This window comes from Haemaphysalis longicornis, unplaced genomic scaffold, assembly GCF_048455015.1.
Source record: "Haemaphysalis longicornis isolate Haplotype H1 unplaced genomic scaffold, Haemaphysalis longicornis Haplotype H1 scaffold_12, whole genome shotgun sequence".
NCBI lineage: Eukaryota > Metazoa > Arthropoda > Arachnida > Ixodida > Ixodidae > Haemaphysalis > Haemaphysalis longicornis.
In genome coordinates this window covers 28,256,257-28,268,447 of record NW_027526225.1, presented here as the reverse complement: position 1 = coordinate 28,268,447, position 12,191 = coordinate 28,256,257, and the positions used below count along the sequence as shown (strand labels likewise).

At 46.2% G+C, this 12,191-nt stretch overlaps 1 protein-coding gene across 4 annotated transcripts in view; it reads left to right on the top strand.

Moving 5' to 3' along the window:
- LOC144162534 (uncharacterized) overlaps positions 1–11,842 on the top strand; it is a 584,817-nt gene extending 572,975 nt beyond the window's left edge. For all 4 annotated transcript variants that reach the window (XM_077693110.1, XM_077693111.1, XM_077693108.1 and 1 more), the window contains 2 exons: positions 46–183; positions 5,109–11,842. In XM_077693110.1, coding sequence (XP_077549236.1) covers positions 46–183; positions 5,109–5,213 — 243 coding nt within the window. In that variant the 3' untranslated portion in view covers positions 5,214–11,842. The remainder of the gene's footprint in view (positions 1–45; positions 184–5,108) is intronic.
- The last annotated feature ends 349 nt before the right edge of the window (positions 11,843–12,191 follow it).

Below are 12,191 nucleotides of genomic sequence, written 5' to 3'. Positions count from 1 at the left end.
GATGCCAGTGTAACCAGTGTGGCCTTTTGGTGTGGTGCCCTGCAGGGCAAGTGCCTGGGTCGCGTGGGCTTCTTCCCGTCCAAGTACGTGGCCAAGCTCCACTCTGGCGAGCGGGCGCTGCAGGTGCTGCACTCCATACAGGTCATGGACGGACAGGAGCCCGTCAAGCTGCTGCGCGACCAGGTCAATACCCCTCATCACTACTGTATTCCGCTTCTTCTCTGACCGAAAGAGGATGAGCAATAGTACCATATTTTCCGGTCTATAACCCGCACTTTTGCGTAAGTCGCAGCACCCCCTCAAAACAACAGTTTTTCAGAAAAAAAAAACGTATATAAGACACACCGGTGTATAAGACACACCGGTGTACAAAACACACTTGTCAATCAGGTAAACTCATAGAGGATCAGTTCGTTTGAAAGTGCAATGAAAGTATATGGTTGCGGCGGCCGCCACCTCTCAACGCATCCCCTTGTAAGCAGTGCTAGACACGTGCGTCTACCGTCCAAAGACTAGACGGAATTAACTTCTTAAAAAATGGTTTATTGATACACACAGATGGCATGTACTTAGGCGTTTAGGCAAAACCATTGAAGCCTTCTTCCTCCAACTCGCTAACAAATAATTAATTCACTTAGACCATGGTTTCTCAAAGTGGGTTCCGCGGAACCTAAGGGTTCCGCAGGCCCCTCCTCAGGGTTCCGCGAGCCACTGATAAATTTTCCCTCGTTCTGCATTCGCCAAGAAACTTAGATGATGAACCCGAGGTGCGATCGATCTAAGGAACCTCCATTACTCATGCCCAAGTGTCAGTAAGCACATCTCAGTGCATAACACAACGGCACAAGCTGCGCAATACATCCCACCAGCAGCTTGTAGTCAGCCAGACTCCGAAAACGGGCGGCGTGGTTAAATTATTGCACTTGAATCTCGGCCTTGTATTACCGCCATGCGCATTTCTCCTGTTTGGAGATAGGTGCCGCTAGCGTACGCATTCGCGTAAAGTCGACACTCAGGTGCATTATATTCAATAGCAAGCAAGCTTGCTTCCTTTTGAATTTATTGTACGTGAATGTAGCGTGAACGGAATGAAAAATGGCGGAAAAGGTGGGGGGGGTTCCTTGGCACTTAACGGAGCTTAGCAGGGTTCCCTGGGACCAAAATGCCTGAGAACCCCTGACTTAGACCATAGAGCTGTGTCTCTTAATGTGCGCTGACATCACGCAGCAGACAGGCACCTTTTCGAGCGCGGACCACGCGCAGCCGCCATGTACCAGATTTATTCCGTACATAAGTCGCACCAGTAGATGAGACACACCAGCGAAAATTTCAGAAAAAAAAAACCGCGACTTGTACACCGGAAAATACGGTTTATCGTAAAATGAACACAACGGAAGACAGGGCGAAGATGGGGCGGCAAGAAAGACAATGCACGAGACTCGACTAACGATGGTGCTTCTTATTTGTTGCAGCAGGCAATCGTACACGTGACGTTCCACTCAAAGCTCGTTCCTTTCTCTACCGTCTCCGACACTCACCAGCATGTCCAAATCGTCCCGAACCATACCCTAATTTAGAACACTGCATATTCTCCTTCCCCACTGCAATTCAGTCCCCACATTTTCCCCACCCTCCTCCTTCGACGTGGCGGAGTTAGCTAGCCTCGGACCAGCTCAAAGACCAGTTGGCATTGGTGAACCTGGCCCGGGACATTCTCGACGCTTAATGTTGCGTTTTAATAAAGTTTTTCCTCCTCCTCCTCCTCCAACGTCATAAAACTTATCATACCGATGATAATATAGATAATAATATCGTTACGGTGCAGTCTTCCTTATCGAAGAGGAGAAATCCCCCTGCACGGCATGAGGCCAATCATGGAGGGCGAGAAAGACGGCGATCAGGGTGGCGCCGGGCAGGAGCTAAAACCGTCATCTGCTGTGTCTCCGATTTTCCCCTTTTGTAAACAGTGTAAATACAGCCAATTCTAATCGTGTCTACCTCATTTCAATATTGATAATAATCAATAATAGCCTTGATTTTACGATGTTGAGTGGAATGTCAGATGTAGTGTTTCTCTATTTGTTGTTGCCTGCAGCAGTAACTGAAAGCCAGTTGTTAGTCTGCGCCCGTGTGCTGTCTCTTTCGCTGTCCCCTCTTTGCAACTGCGTTCAGTATGTTCATTTCATACCAGCCAACCCAGCGTAGTGTGCTTTAGTAAGGACATAAAAAAAACTTCCAAAATTTGCTCTGCAGGATGTCTGCAGTGACGCAACAGTGGAAATCGCTTAAACGGTGCGTTAACTGCACAGTGCCACTGAAAACACTTAGTCCTGCTTCTTCGTGGTGCGTTTGGTTACGCACGAATGTCTCCGTGGCAATATTTCGTTCTAAGATAGGTACTGCCTTGGCACTTCTGGCACGATGCAAAAGGTTAATTAGACATGTGGATATGTAAGGGCCTCCCTCTGAACCAACCTAAAAGATGCCACACTACTCTTATTTACGAGAAGAATGCGCATAATTGAGCTGAGAGGATATTTTACAGTCAAAAGAATCACAGGTCTTGGAAAAATTATTGGCATTGCTGTGGCTCAAGGCCGGGGCATTCGTTCCAAAGCCCATGACTCTCTACCCTTTAGGGCAGGTCAGTGGAGAGTTTTTAGCACATGCATAGAAGAATAGGAGGAGTGTTGCAAGTGAAGCAGTAGAGGGAATCTGTCGTGCACAGGCAATGCCGGGCAAGAGAATGGAATGTATCGACCACATGACGTCTTTGGGACCCAGCGAGAAACTGGCTGCTGAGTTGCCACTGCTTTGCTCGATGCCTCGTTACCTAGGCAAATTGTTTGCGCTAAAATTCTGCCTTCATGGCTCCTTTTACTGCGAAACAACACCGCGGGAGACCCTGAAGAATGGACTCATGCCAAGTCCAGTGCCCACACAAGCAGGATCCATTTGGGCAGAGTTCTTGTCAAGGAGTGCCATTAGGCATGCTTGCACACTTAATTAAGGCAAATCTTCATCAATCGTCCGACAATCTCTTAACGTTTGGCATGGTTTGGGGAGGTCCTGTGAGAGCATGGTGAGCCTAAGCGTGTTTAGAAGTATTTGTAGCAAATTTAATTTTTCCACCTAAAAGGCTTTGTGAAAGAGAGAGTGAGAAAAAAAAATGAAGGAAGCTCACACTGACACGCTAGACTTGAATGTAGCGAAGTTGCACGCAACCTTTACGACCATCACGAAGGGTTAAGTTCATGATTGCGGCCGATTTGCTTAATTCTTCGCTGCCACAACAATCGCTTTTACTCCATCATTGTTATAAGTGTGAGCTTCTTTCAGTTTTTTGGAAATGATAATCGCTGGACATCACCTTGGAGGGGCGCACGCTACGACGTGTTTTTCTCGTTCCGAGCAAGTGTTCACACGATTACAGCGAACACTGGAGGGTTATTTTTTGCCAATCTTGGCCACTCTCTCTACGTGGGCATACCTGGCTTGACAAAAATGCACAGGGGATGCTGGGCGGTCGTCATGAGGCACGCGCACACAAGCGCTCAGCATTTTTGGGGGGTTTTGTTAACTGCCAGGCGGTCGCCGCAGTCTTGGCCAATCTCCGTAAGTGGGTATGCTTGACTTGACAAACATGCGTACTGGGCGGTCATCACAAAGCACGCTCACATGAGCGCTAGGCATTTTCTTGGTTTTTTTAACTGACGGGCGGTCGCTGCGAGGCCCGCGTTTACATGTGCACGCCCAGCAATTTCTTGGTATTTTTAAATGTGGACACGAAAAATTGCGATTTGCCAAGCAGCTTCTCTGTAAAAAAGGTTGGGAGCCTGTCATTGTGCCTGCTCACACATTGTGAAAGCGCCCAGGAAGAACAACTGCAGCACTGCCTGTGGCCAGTGCAATGATCGTGCAAGTTAGTGCGCGCTTGCACCTGTAGCGCTTTCTGTCTCCTTGAGCTTGTCACCTCTTAAGTGCGGAGGCGTATTTAGTATGTTTGAAAGGGGCTTAGAATAAGGGTGTGCGAATAGCGATTTTTGGCTTCTGAGAGAATACAGGGTGAATTATGAGAGGCACTCTCCAAAAGCACCGTCCTCTTGTCGCTTGGCTGCACATCACCAGAGCCACGCAGGAAAGCCCGTTGCTGCGAGCAGAAAACACCGGTGCTTATCTTCAAACTTTGAAATGCTCCAAAAATTTGTTCGAAATTTTTTAGCACGAAAGAGTTTTATTCTCGGATACACTAAGATTTCGCTGACGTCACAGCTGTCACGGAAGTGATGCCTGTACAATGAAGCAAGTGGCGTGTAAAGGGTGCAGCCCTGCACACAGGGTCTTCTTGCGGGGAAGCAACCTTTAGTACTAACGGGTACGTTACAGTGCTTAGGGTTGTTCGTTTTCAGGTTTTATACTTTAACACGAAAGTGTTTTATGCCGGGATGCACCAATTTCACTGACGTCATATCCATCACGGAAACGACGGCCAGTACATCTTTGGGAAACAACCCGCCAGCAGGATGTCGCTTTCCAAGCACAGGCACAAGACAGCCGCCGATCCGCAAATCATGCTCAGCCGCAGATTTTTCTGCACGTTTCACTTTCGTGTTTTACTGATTCCTATGACAGAGGAATCAACCACAGTTTTTAACAGTACTACAGTAAAACCTCATTACAAGAGGCACTCAAGGGACCTGAAACATGTTTCTTGTAACCAAGGTCTCTGGTATGCGATCTTGCTAACATGGTGGACATTGAAAAACCAACCAAACGGTTTTCATTAAAACCAAATGTCTGTTGTGATGAAGTTTTACTGTATTTGATTTGAGGCCAAATCTAATTTCGCATTATTTGCTTCTTCGATATTCGAAATTTTTGAATATTCACACAGCCCTAGTTTTGGGACCTTGTAAAATCTGACAGTGAGTGAATGAGTGAGTGATGCCCAACAGGCAGACTTCAATCGACTCCGATTATCCCACTGGTGCAACTCACTGGCTCTCACGGTCCAATTGGCTGGGTGTGCTCGAGCCCCCCAGTGAAATTGCTTGTGTTCTTGCGACCAGGGGATGGGAAGTACCTAATCGGTATGCACCTGCGCGCAGATCGTGATCCAAGTGGCTGACGAAATGGACGGCAAGGTGTTGGTGCGTACGGGACTCGGTGACAAGGCCCTCCCCTGTCCCCTCAAGTACCTCCAAGAAGTGTGAGCAACGCCCTCCTCCCCCCCCCAACAAGACGGACCGTGTTTCCACCACTCTCCCCTGCCATGGGCGAACCGACATGGACGCAGTTGACGCCGCCACCTCAGTTGCTCTTCTTTGGCCTCTCTCTCTCTGGTGTGCTGCCAGAGGCGTGAACTTGGCACTGTTCGACCCCTCTCGGAGGGCGTGTTTTCCCACCCCCAAGTGACTCCCATTCTCTGGTCTGCCTTTCCCGTCCTTCAGGCCCGCCTCCATTTTAGTGCTGGCAAGATCAAGTCCATACTCTGACGGCGAAGGAAGTGAGGCAACGGCGGGGGCTCAGTTAATTCAGCAGGCAGATTGAAACGAGAGGGGAGCTTGTATCGGTACATTGCGTTCAGTTGTGGCACTTGTGCTGCAGTTAAACCTTGTTATAAGTTACAACAAAGCATTGAAATGTGTTTCTTATAGCCGTTATTTTCTCTTCACCCTGCCACAAATATTATGTGCGAGGGGTGCTGTACTAGTCAGTGGCGGACCCAAAGACAGTCACCAAATTCATGATCTAAATTGCGTGCACGTATAACTTGTTGCGCTCACATGCAACTCGTCTTTCAGGTAAATGTTGCTGCGAATGAGTCAGCGATTGTTTGCTGTTATATACAAGTGATTGCTTTCTCAAGCATAAGGCAAGCATAAGTTTACGCCACTTTAGTTGTCCTAGTGCATGCCAAAGTAAGGCATGATAACTGGGTCTCAGCCAGCCCTTTGTACCACTACAAAGGCAAAAACTAGGACCTCTCTTGTGTTTCCCTGCAAACCGCGTTGCAAGAACATTGGCCGCACTCGTTTCACTACCCAGGTTCATAGCCAGCACATTCGGTGAACTGTCAATCTTTTGTCACCTTGGTCATCCTTGGCTATGGCTTTGGCACTGGCTATGGCATTACTAAGCTGCAGGTGGCTATGGCTTTCGTCACAGCCACCTGTAGCGTAATAACAGCCTTTCACTTTCGCCTCCCATCAGGCTCACATGCTTTAGCAATGAAAAATGAAACGAGCTCTCCAAAAGCAAAACTGCACCAACCAGAAAAAACAGGTGCAGGTCCCTTGCGTTTGTTGCAATGCGACGACCGACGTAGTTATCAGTTTCTGGCACATGCATGCCACGTGCGTTGCTGGTGCATGCTGGGAAGGCAAAACAGTGAAGAGAGATGCCTAAGAGGTAGCGTGTTGTGCCGACCAGTGTACTGGGCATTGCTAGAGGACGTGGGGCGGGAATTTCACGCTGCTAAATACAGTCGCCGCATCGCACACCATCTTGCGTAAGCACTGCACACTGTCATGAAATTAGCTCTTAATTTTAATTTCAAAACAAACATTCTATTTATAGCCCGTAAAAGCAAATTTTATTTGATTACAGCGAGGTGCTGAAGATGCAGGTCTTTATGGGAACTTTGAAAGAGAAATTGCAATTTTTTCGCTACATCTATTATTTCGTTACAGGCCGTTTCATACAACAAGCTTTAACTGTAGCCGATATTTTTTTGAAATTGAGGGTTTTTGCTAGAAATCAGTGGGCATTGAGGAAACCAGTGTAAACCACAGATCTGTAAACCCTTACTGCAGATCTGAAAACATTTTTCTGTAAATGAGTCGTGTGAATTACAACTGCCGCCTATATTGGGACGCAGCTGTTCTGACACTGGTTACAAGGCCGCTATGCACCTCCTGTATACAAGTGACTCTCACAGCAGGACACTTCAATTCACCCTCGCACATTCGTGAAATATAAATTGACACTGCTACAAGCTTAATTAAAGAAGTACACCGATAGAAATAACGCTTTCCTTAAGTAGCATTTAAGCAAAGTGTGCATTGACAGTTTCAATGAAGACCAACATTAAGCACCATTCTTCATAGCAACTGTAAAGTCTCGTAGCTTGCTAAGCCTAAACAAGGAACTGCTGGTAAGATATGATCACTTGCCTTCATTGTGTACTGTAGAATGGTCTGAAATCTGCTTTTATTTTTTTTTTGTTCATTTTCGTAGGTGCACACACACAAAAGAGAAAAGAACCTCTGTGCCAGAAAGGGGACGTACTGGTTGGGCAAATAATGGAATGCTTCCCCATAACATTCCCGGTGTACATTGTTGATGAATGTATTGCCAGAATGCACATTTAAGTGCTGTAGAACAATGCACTATCCGTCTTGTTTACCCTGCAATTGTCTCGGGTTTCCCTGCTGCCATATGGGAGCACCACATTCGGAACACTGGTGTGGTTCCTTGAAAGCCATTCCTTGTACCATCCTATCAACCAAGGCTTTGCGCAGTCTGCAAATGTTTCATAAGGGGTGAACGTTATTGCTACATCCTCTCCGATTACGAAAGGGAACTCTTGGTTATTGACCACAGAATCCAAAAAAGGTTAATCCTATTTTATTGAAGTGGCAGGGTAATTCTACTTCGTTATTTGCAACTCCGCTTGTCTAGTTAACAAATATTCTCGTATAATCTGGTAGGTGTTGGGAAAAATGATCTTAGCAGCTTCGTTGAGGTTTTGCCGACTGCCCACATCAATGCCTTTCACAGAAATTAGAGTGAAACATTGCCTCCGCCTGAGCCCAGTTACCCTTACACGTTTGGGTGGTACCCGTCGTGACCATGTTGTGACGCCAATATCCCTTCGTCACAGCCATGACAGAAAGGTGCGGTGCAGTGCAGTGCTTTTTCGAGTTTTTCCGCACTTTTCGTGCAGATTTGCAAACATCTTGGAAAGCGCGGCATACAACAGCGCGTTGCTGATTGAAAAGCTCCCACTAAACACACACATTGAGGAGATTGTTGCCATTACGGCATCACTGTAGGCTTTGGCTTGACATAGGTAACTGTCGATTGCACTGGTGCAATTTGCGTAGGTCGCACTGACCGTGCCATCACACTTTCCTGCCATGGTCGTTCTCGTTGTCGAGTCGTTGGAAGCGTTGCTTTGGCGAGAGCTCCGAGGGCCACGTGATTTGCCCTGCGTTGTATTTTCTCCTGGCTGTTCCTTCCGACTAGATGAGACAAAAATGTAAGCGTTGTGGTTTAAATGCGTTTGTCTCAGCTAATATTGGTTGTAGAGTGGGACCATACTTGATACGTACATCATGTTAATTTTCCGCGTTAAAATGTTTGAGAAAAATTACTACAAATTTTCTAGGTGTATCTACAAGCGGGGGTGAGTCATCAAGGAGTGGTGTAGGGTGGCAGTCATGCCTTTTCCATTCAGCGTAAGGGCTACTGTAACGTCAAGTTAAAACACAATGCTCTGATGGTGGTTTCTGCAAGCTTAGTTGGTTGCTACAACTTGTGTTGTAATGGCCAGGTAACATATGTTGAGCGTATATCGTACGTGGGAGTCTGCTCACCTTCGAAGTTTTGTGCCGCAGCTGACCACGAAATGTGTAGCGTACAAGCTGAGACCTTATTTTTTGATGCACTGACTGTGGACGAGTGATTTTAACAAGCTCTCCGATTTTAGAACCATCTTTCTTTTCCCGTAAACTCGTAGAATCAGGTTTTGGAACGACATGACGTGCGACGCACCGCTTCCAAAACTCGAGATTGTAGTGTGCTGTTGCGACCAACTGACGGGGTCGACTTTTTCTCACTGTCGTGCCATATATCCTGTATAGATTGCTGTTGAGCGAGAGAGATATTTCTCTCCGAGCGTGTGTAAATTATGTTTGACGAGTGCTACGGGAACTCGGTTGTCGCAGAGCGTCTTTTGGGAGTTGTCCTTGTTGTGAGAGCTGTTCTACCGCGTAACAAATTAACGCAAGGCTGGCGTAGACTGCTGAGCCAATCACGTCTCGCGCTTCCTTACATGTTCCAGAGACCAGTTTGAAGTTAATAATGAAGTGGCTGTCATTGTTATCAGTACAAAGCAGTCTTTTTAATGAGTCTTTTAAATCACAATCAGTCTTTTTAACTTGTGTTTCGTCTTCGTGGCCACTTTAAGTGGGGTTTTGAAAATCCCCCCTTGAGGCAGTTAGGCAGGAAGAGATGTGGTGATCCATCTAGTCCGTTTGCGTAAGTACTGGTTTACTCAATTGAGCAAAATTGTCGACTGTAAGTGAGTCTCAGCGGCTGTGTCAGCCTTGCCAGGTGTAAATAGCCTGTACAGCATGTTGCACGAATGCTTTATTGTCTCTCTCACTATTTTTTGACAAATTCCACCGCACACTGAATGTAGACATAACAGAAGCGCACTGACACAGTGCGGGTTATTTAGGTAGCGACGAGCTCTGTTTGAAGCCTCTCTCTTACACCCCCAGAAAGGCTGAAAGTTTGTAAAAAACTCGGCGCGTCACAGCGTACATATCATGGAGAAATGTTTGGCTTTCACGTTGGCGAACTGTTCGGCCGCAAGGAAGTGACTATGTCTAGAGTAAATAGGCGAGCGAAAAAATTGTTTTTACTTGCTTGTCCTTTGTCTTCACGTTGGAAATTTTTCATGCCTCATTGTGTTTATCCATGTTTTTAAAGTTTATGTATTAATGTGTGGACAAGCTCCTGACAAAATGTTAGAGTTGAGCAGTTCCTAGTGCTGCCCTCTGTTGTCTCAGCACATTCTCACGGAGGAATTTGTTCTCCCGACTCTGTTCAGGAAGTGAAACTGTTTTTATGGGAGTTTCTCGTACTTTAATTTAATCGCACATTGGTTGCTCAGTATCACCTATAAGAGCAATTTAGTATTGTTGTTCCCGATGCGAATTACCAAGTACAGGATGACACATACGCCTTCACAAAATGTAATTGAGCCGTGGAAAGACTGCCTTTCACTCTGTGGTTTCATTTATTATTATTATTTCACTTTATTTGAGTCTCGAACCCGTGGAGGCCATAACACTAAAAATAACCTCGACTGGGTGGTGGCAGGCAATACCACAAAATTTCTCATACGCTTGTGCTTTTTTTTGGTCTGTACAAGCTGTGGCGTTTGTCTGTGTCAGCATTTTCTTTAATGCTTGAGATGTGTTCTTTGTATGCTACTTTATGCATAAGTAACACAGTTATTATCACCACAAAATGTTACTTTTTATGAAAAAATATTTAGTTTACTTGCGTAAAATTTGCAGAGTAATATTTTTTTAAATTTACAGCTACATTTTTCGAACCCAAACTACCGTACCTACATTTTGTGCAGAGCTTGGGCGACCTTTCTTTTTCCAGCTTTTAACGAGACATTAGCCAAGCATTTGCACCGGCGTCAACAGCATTCTTCAGCCGTCAGCGAAGACCTTTCAAACGTTGGAAATCAGTTTCCACCCTCCCGCCTTTCAGCAAGGCACATTGACTCTTGCAAAGCACAGACGTACCGATATCTTTCATGCATGTTCGGCTCGTCGTGTTCGCTAACCTTGTGCGCGGTGCGAGGAGAGCGTTACACATTATAATCAACGTTGAACAGTGTTATCACAACAGGTCATCGTAAGTTAAAATAGCTGTTATTTTTAAATCGAGAGCAGTCGATTAAGCCATTAAACAACGCTCCCCCTTTGTTGCGCGATACTGTACGTTTAATCAGGCCCGTTGGTGTGGAAATCTATTTTACGACTCTCGGATGGCGAAAGTGGTACTTTTCTAGAAGAACAGTGTTGAACGGTACGACACTTGCTGCACTAAGGGCCAAGAATGTGCTCGAAGATTTATCTAGCAGCTCGGGTTGTGAAAAAAAAATAACGCGTATAGCTATACGTAGCAGTACAAAGAAGTGTTGGAAAGTGGCGCCGTTAACATAGCCCTCCTCTTGGAACTGAAAAAATCGCGCAGTTGCTATTTTTGTAAAGACGTGCGAGGCAGCGGGTGTTGCGAAACGGCTCGTGTACACAACCACGGCGACACTGCACCCTCGTTTTGTCCCCTTTCCGAGAGCTTGGAACGGCTGATATGCCGTCTCTTTAGGCTTAACTTGCGCCGACATTGTGTAGCTTGTTTCGTCGGCTAAGTGGCCCAGGCAAATAGCGACTGGTGGGGCGACGTACAGAGCCTTTTGCTAGCAGTGCACGTAGAGACAACTGCAGATTGTTGAGATCGATGTGCATACGCTACCGCACTCTGCCACTACTAGGCTGTTGCCAGTGTTCTAGTCTTTGGGTGGCCACATTGTTAATCGACCCGTCTGCTGGCTAGAGTGAAACGGTTTGTCTACAAGCAGACGCTTCGGGGACATATATCAACTTGCTCTCTATCTCTCTGTGAATGGCACGTGAGTTTTGTCCCACATTTTTGCACATCCATTGCCCGCTCACCCCGAGAAGTAAAACAAAAAACAAAAAAACAGTCGGTGTGAACTGCTTACGTGTGAGGTGTAGTGCTTACCATAGCTTATGCTGTGTTTCCAAATGCCCCGTTCTATGACGCCCCTGCTGTATAGGTGATGTCTCGACCACACACATTTTTTCTTCCACACGATCGCCGTGTTGTAGTCAGCATACTCGACCCCCTGCCAAAGGATGGAGAAGGATTCTGTTGCGAACGAGCGCTGAGCGTCGGGGAGACTGGTTGTTCTTCTGTCGCGGTTGACTTTGCTTGGTGACCACGTGCTGTGGAGTTACAATCTTATAAGAAAAAGAACAATAAAAACTGAGTACACTTTGTTCTGCAACCTTTCTTAAACGCTCCAAGTTTGTGGGCCATGCTGCTTTCTGGGGTTGCTGTTATGCTTTTAGAAAATGCAACGTTTGTTAAAGAAAAAGAACACGTGTAATTATGCAATGACACATGTGCATGAGTGTGCGTGATGCATTCACATATAGTAGTACTATACTAATACTACCGTCACATGAACAACATGAATACCCCAGAAAGTGGCAGAGAATCCATGACCACCCAGGTGGGAATTGGACATGCAATCTGAATGTCATGGATTTGGTTTCCACCCTAAGTGCAAGCTTTTCTCCAGTTCCTTCCATCGTCTTAAAAAACGGCTATCTCCATGCAAAAAACAGCCATAA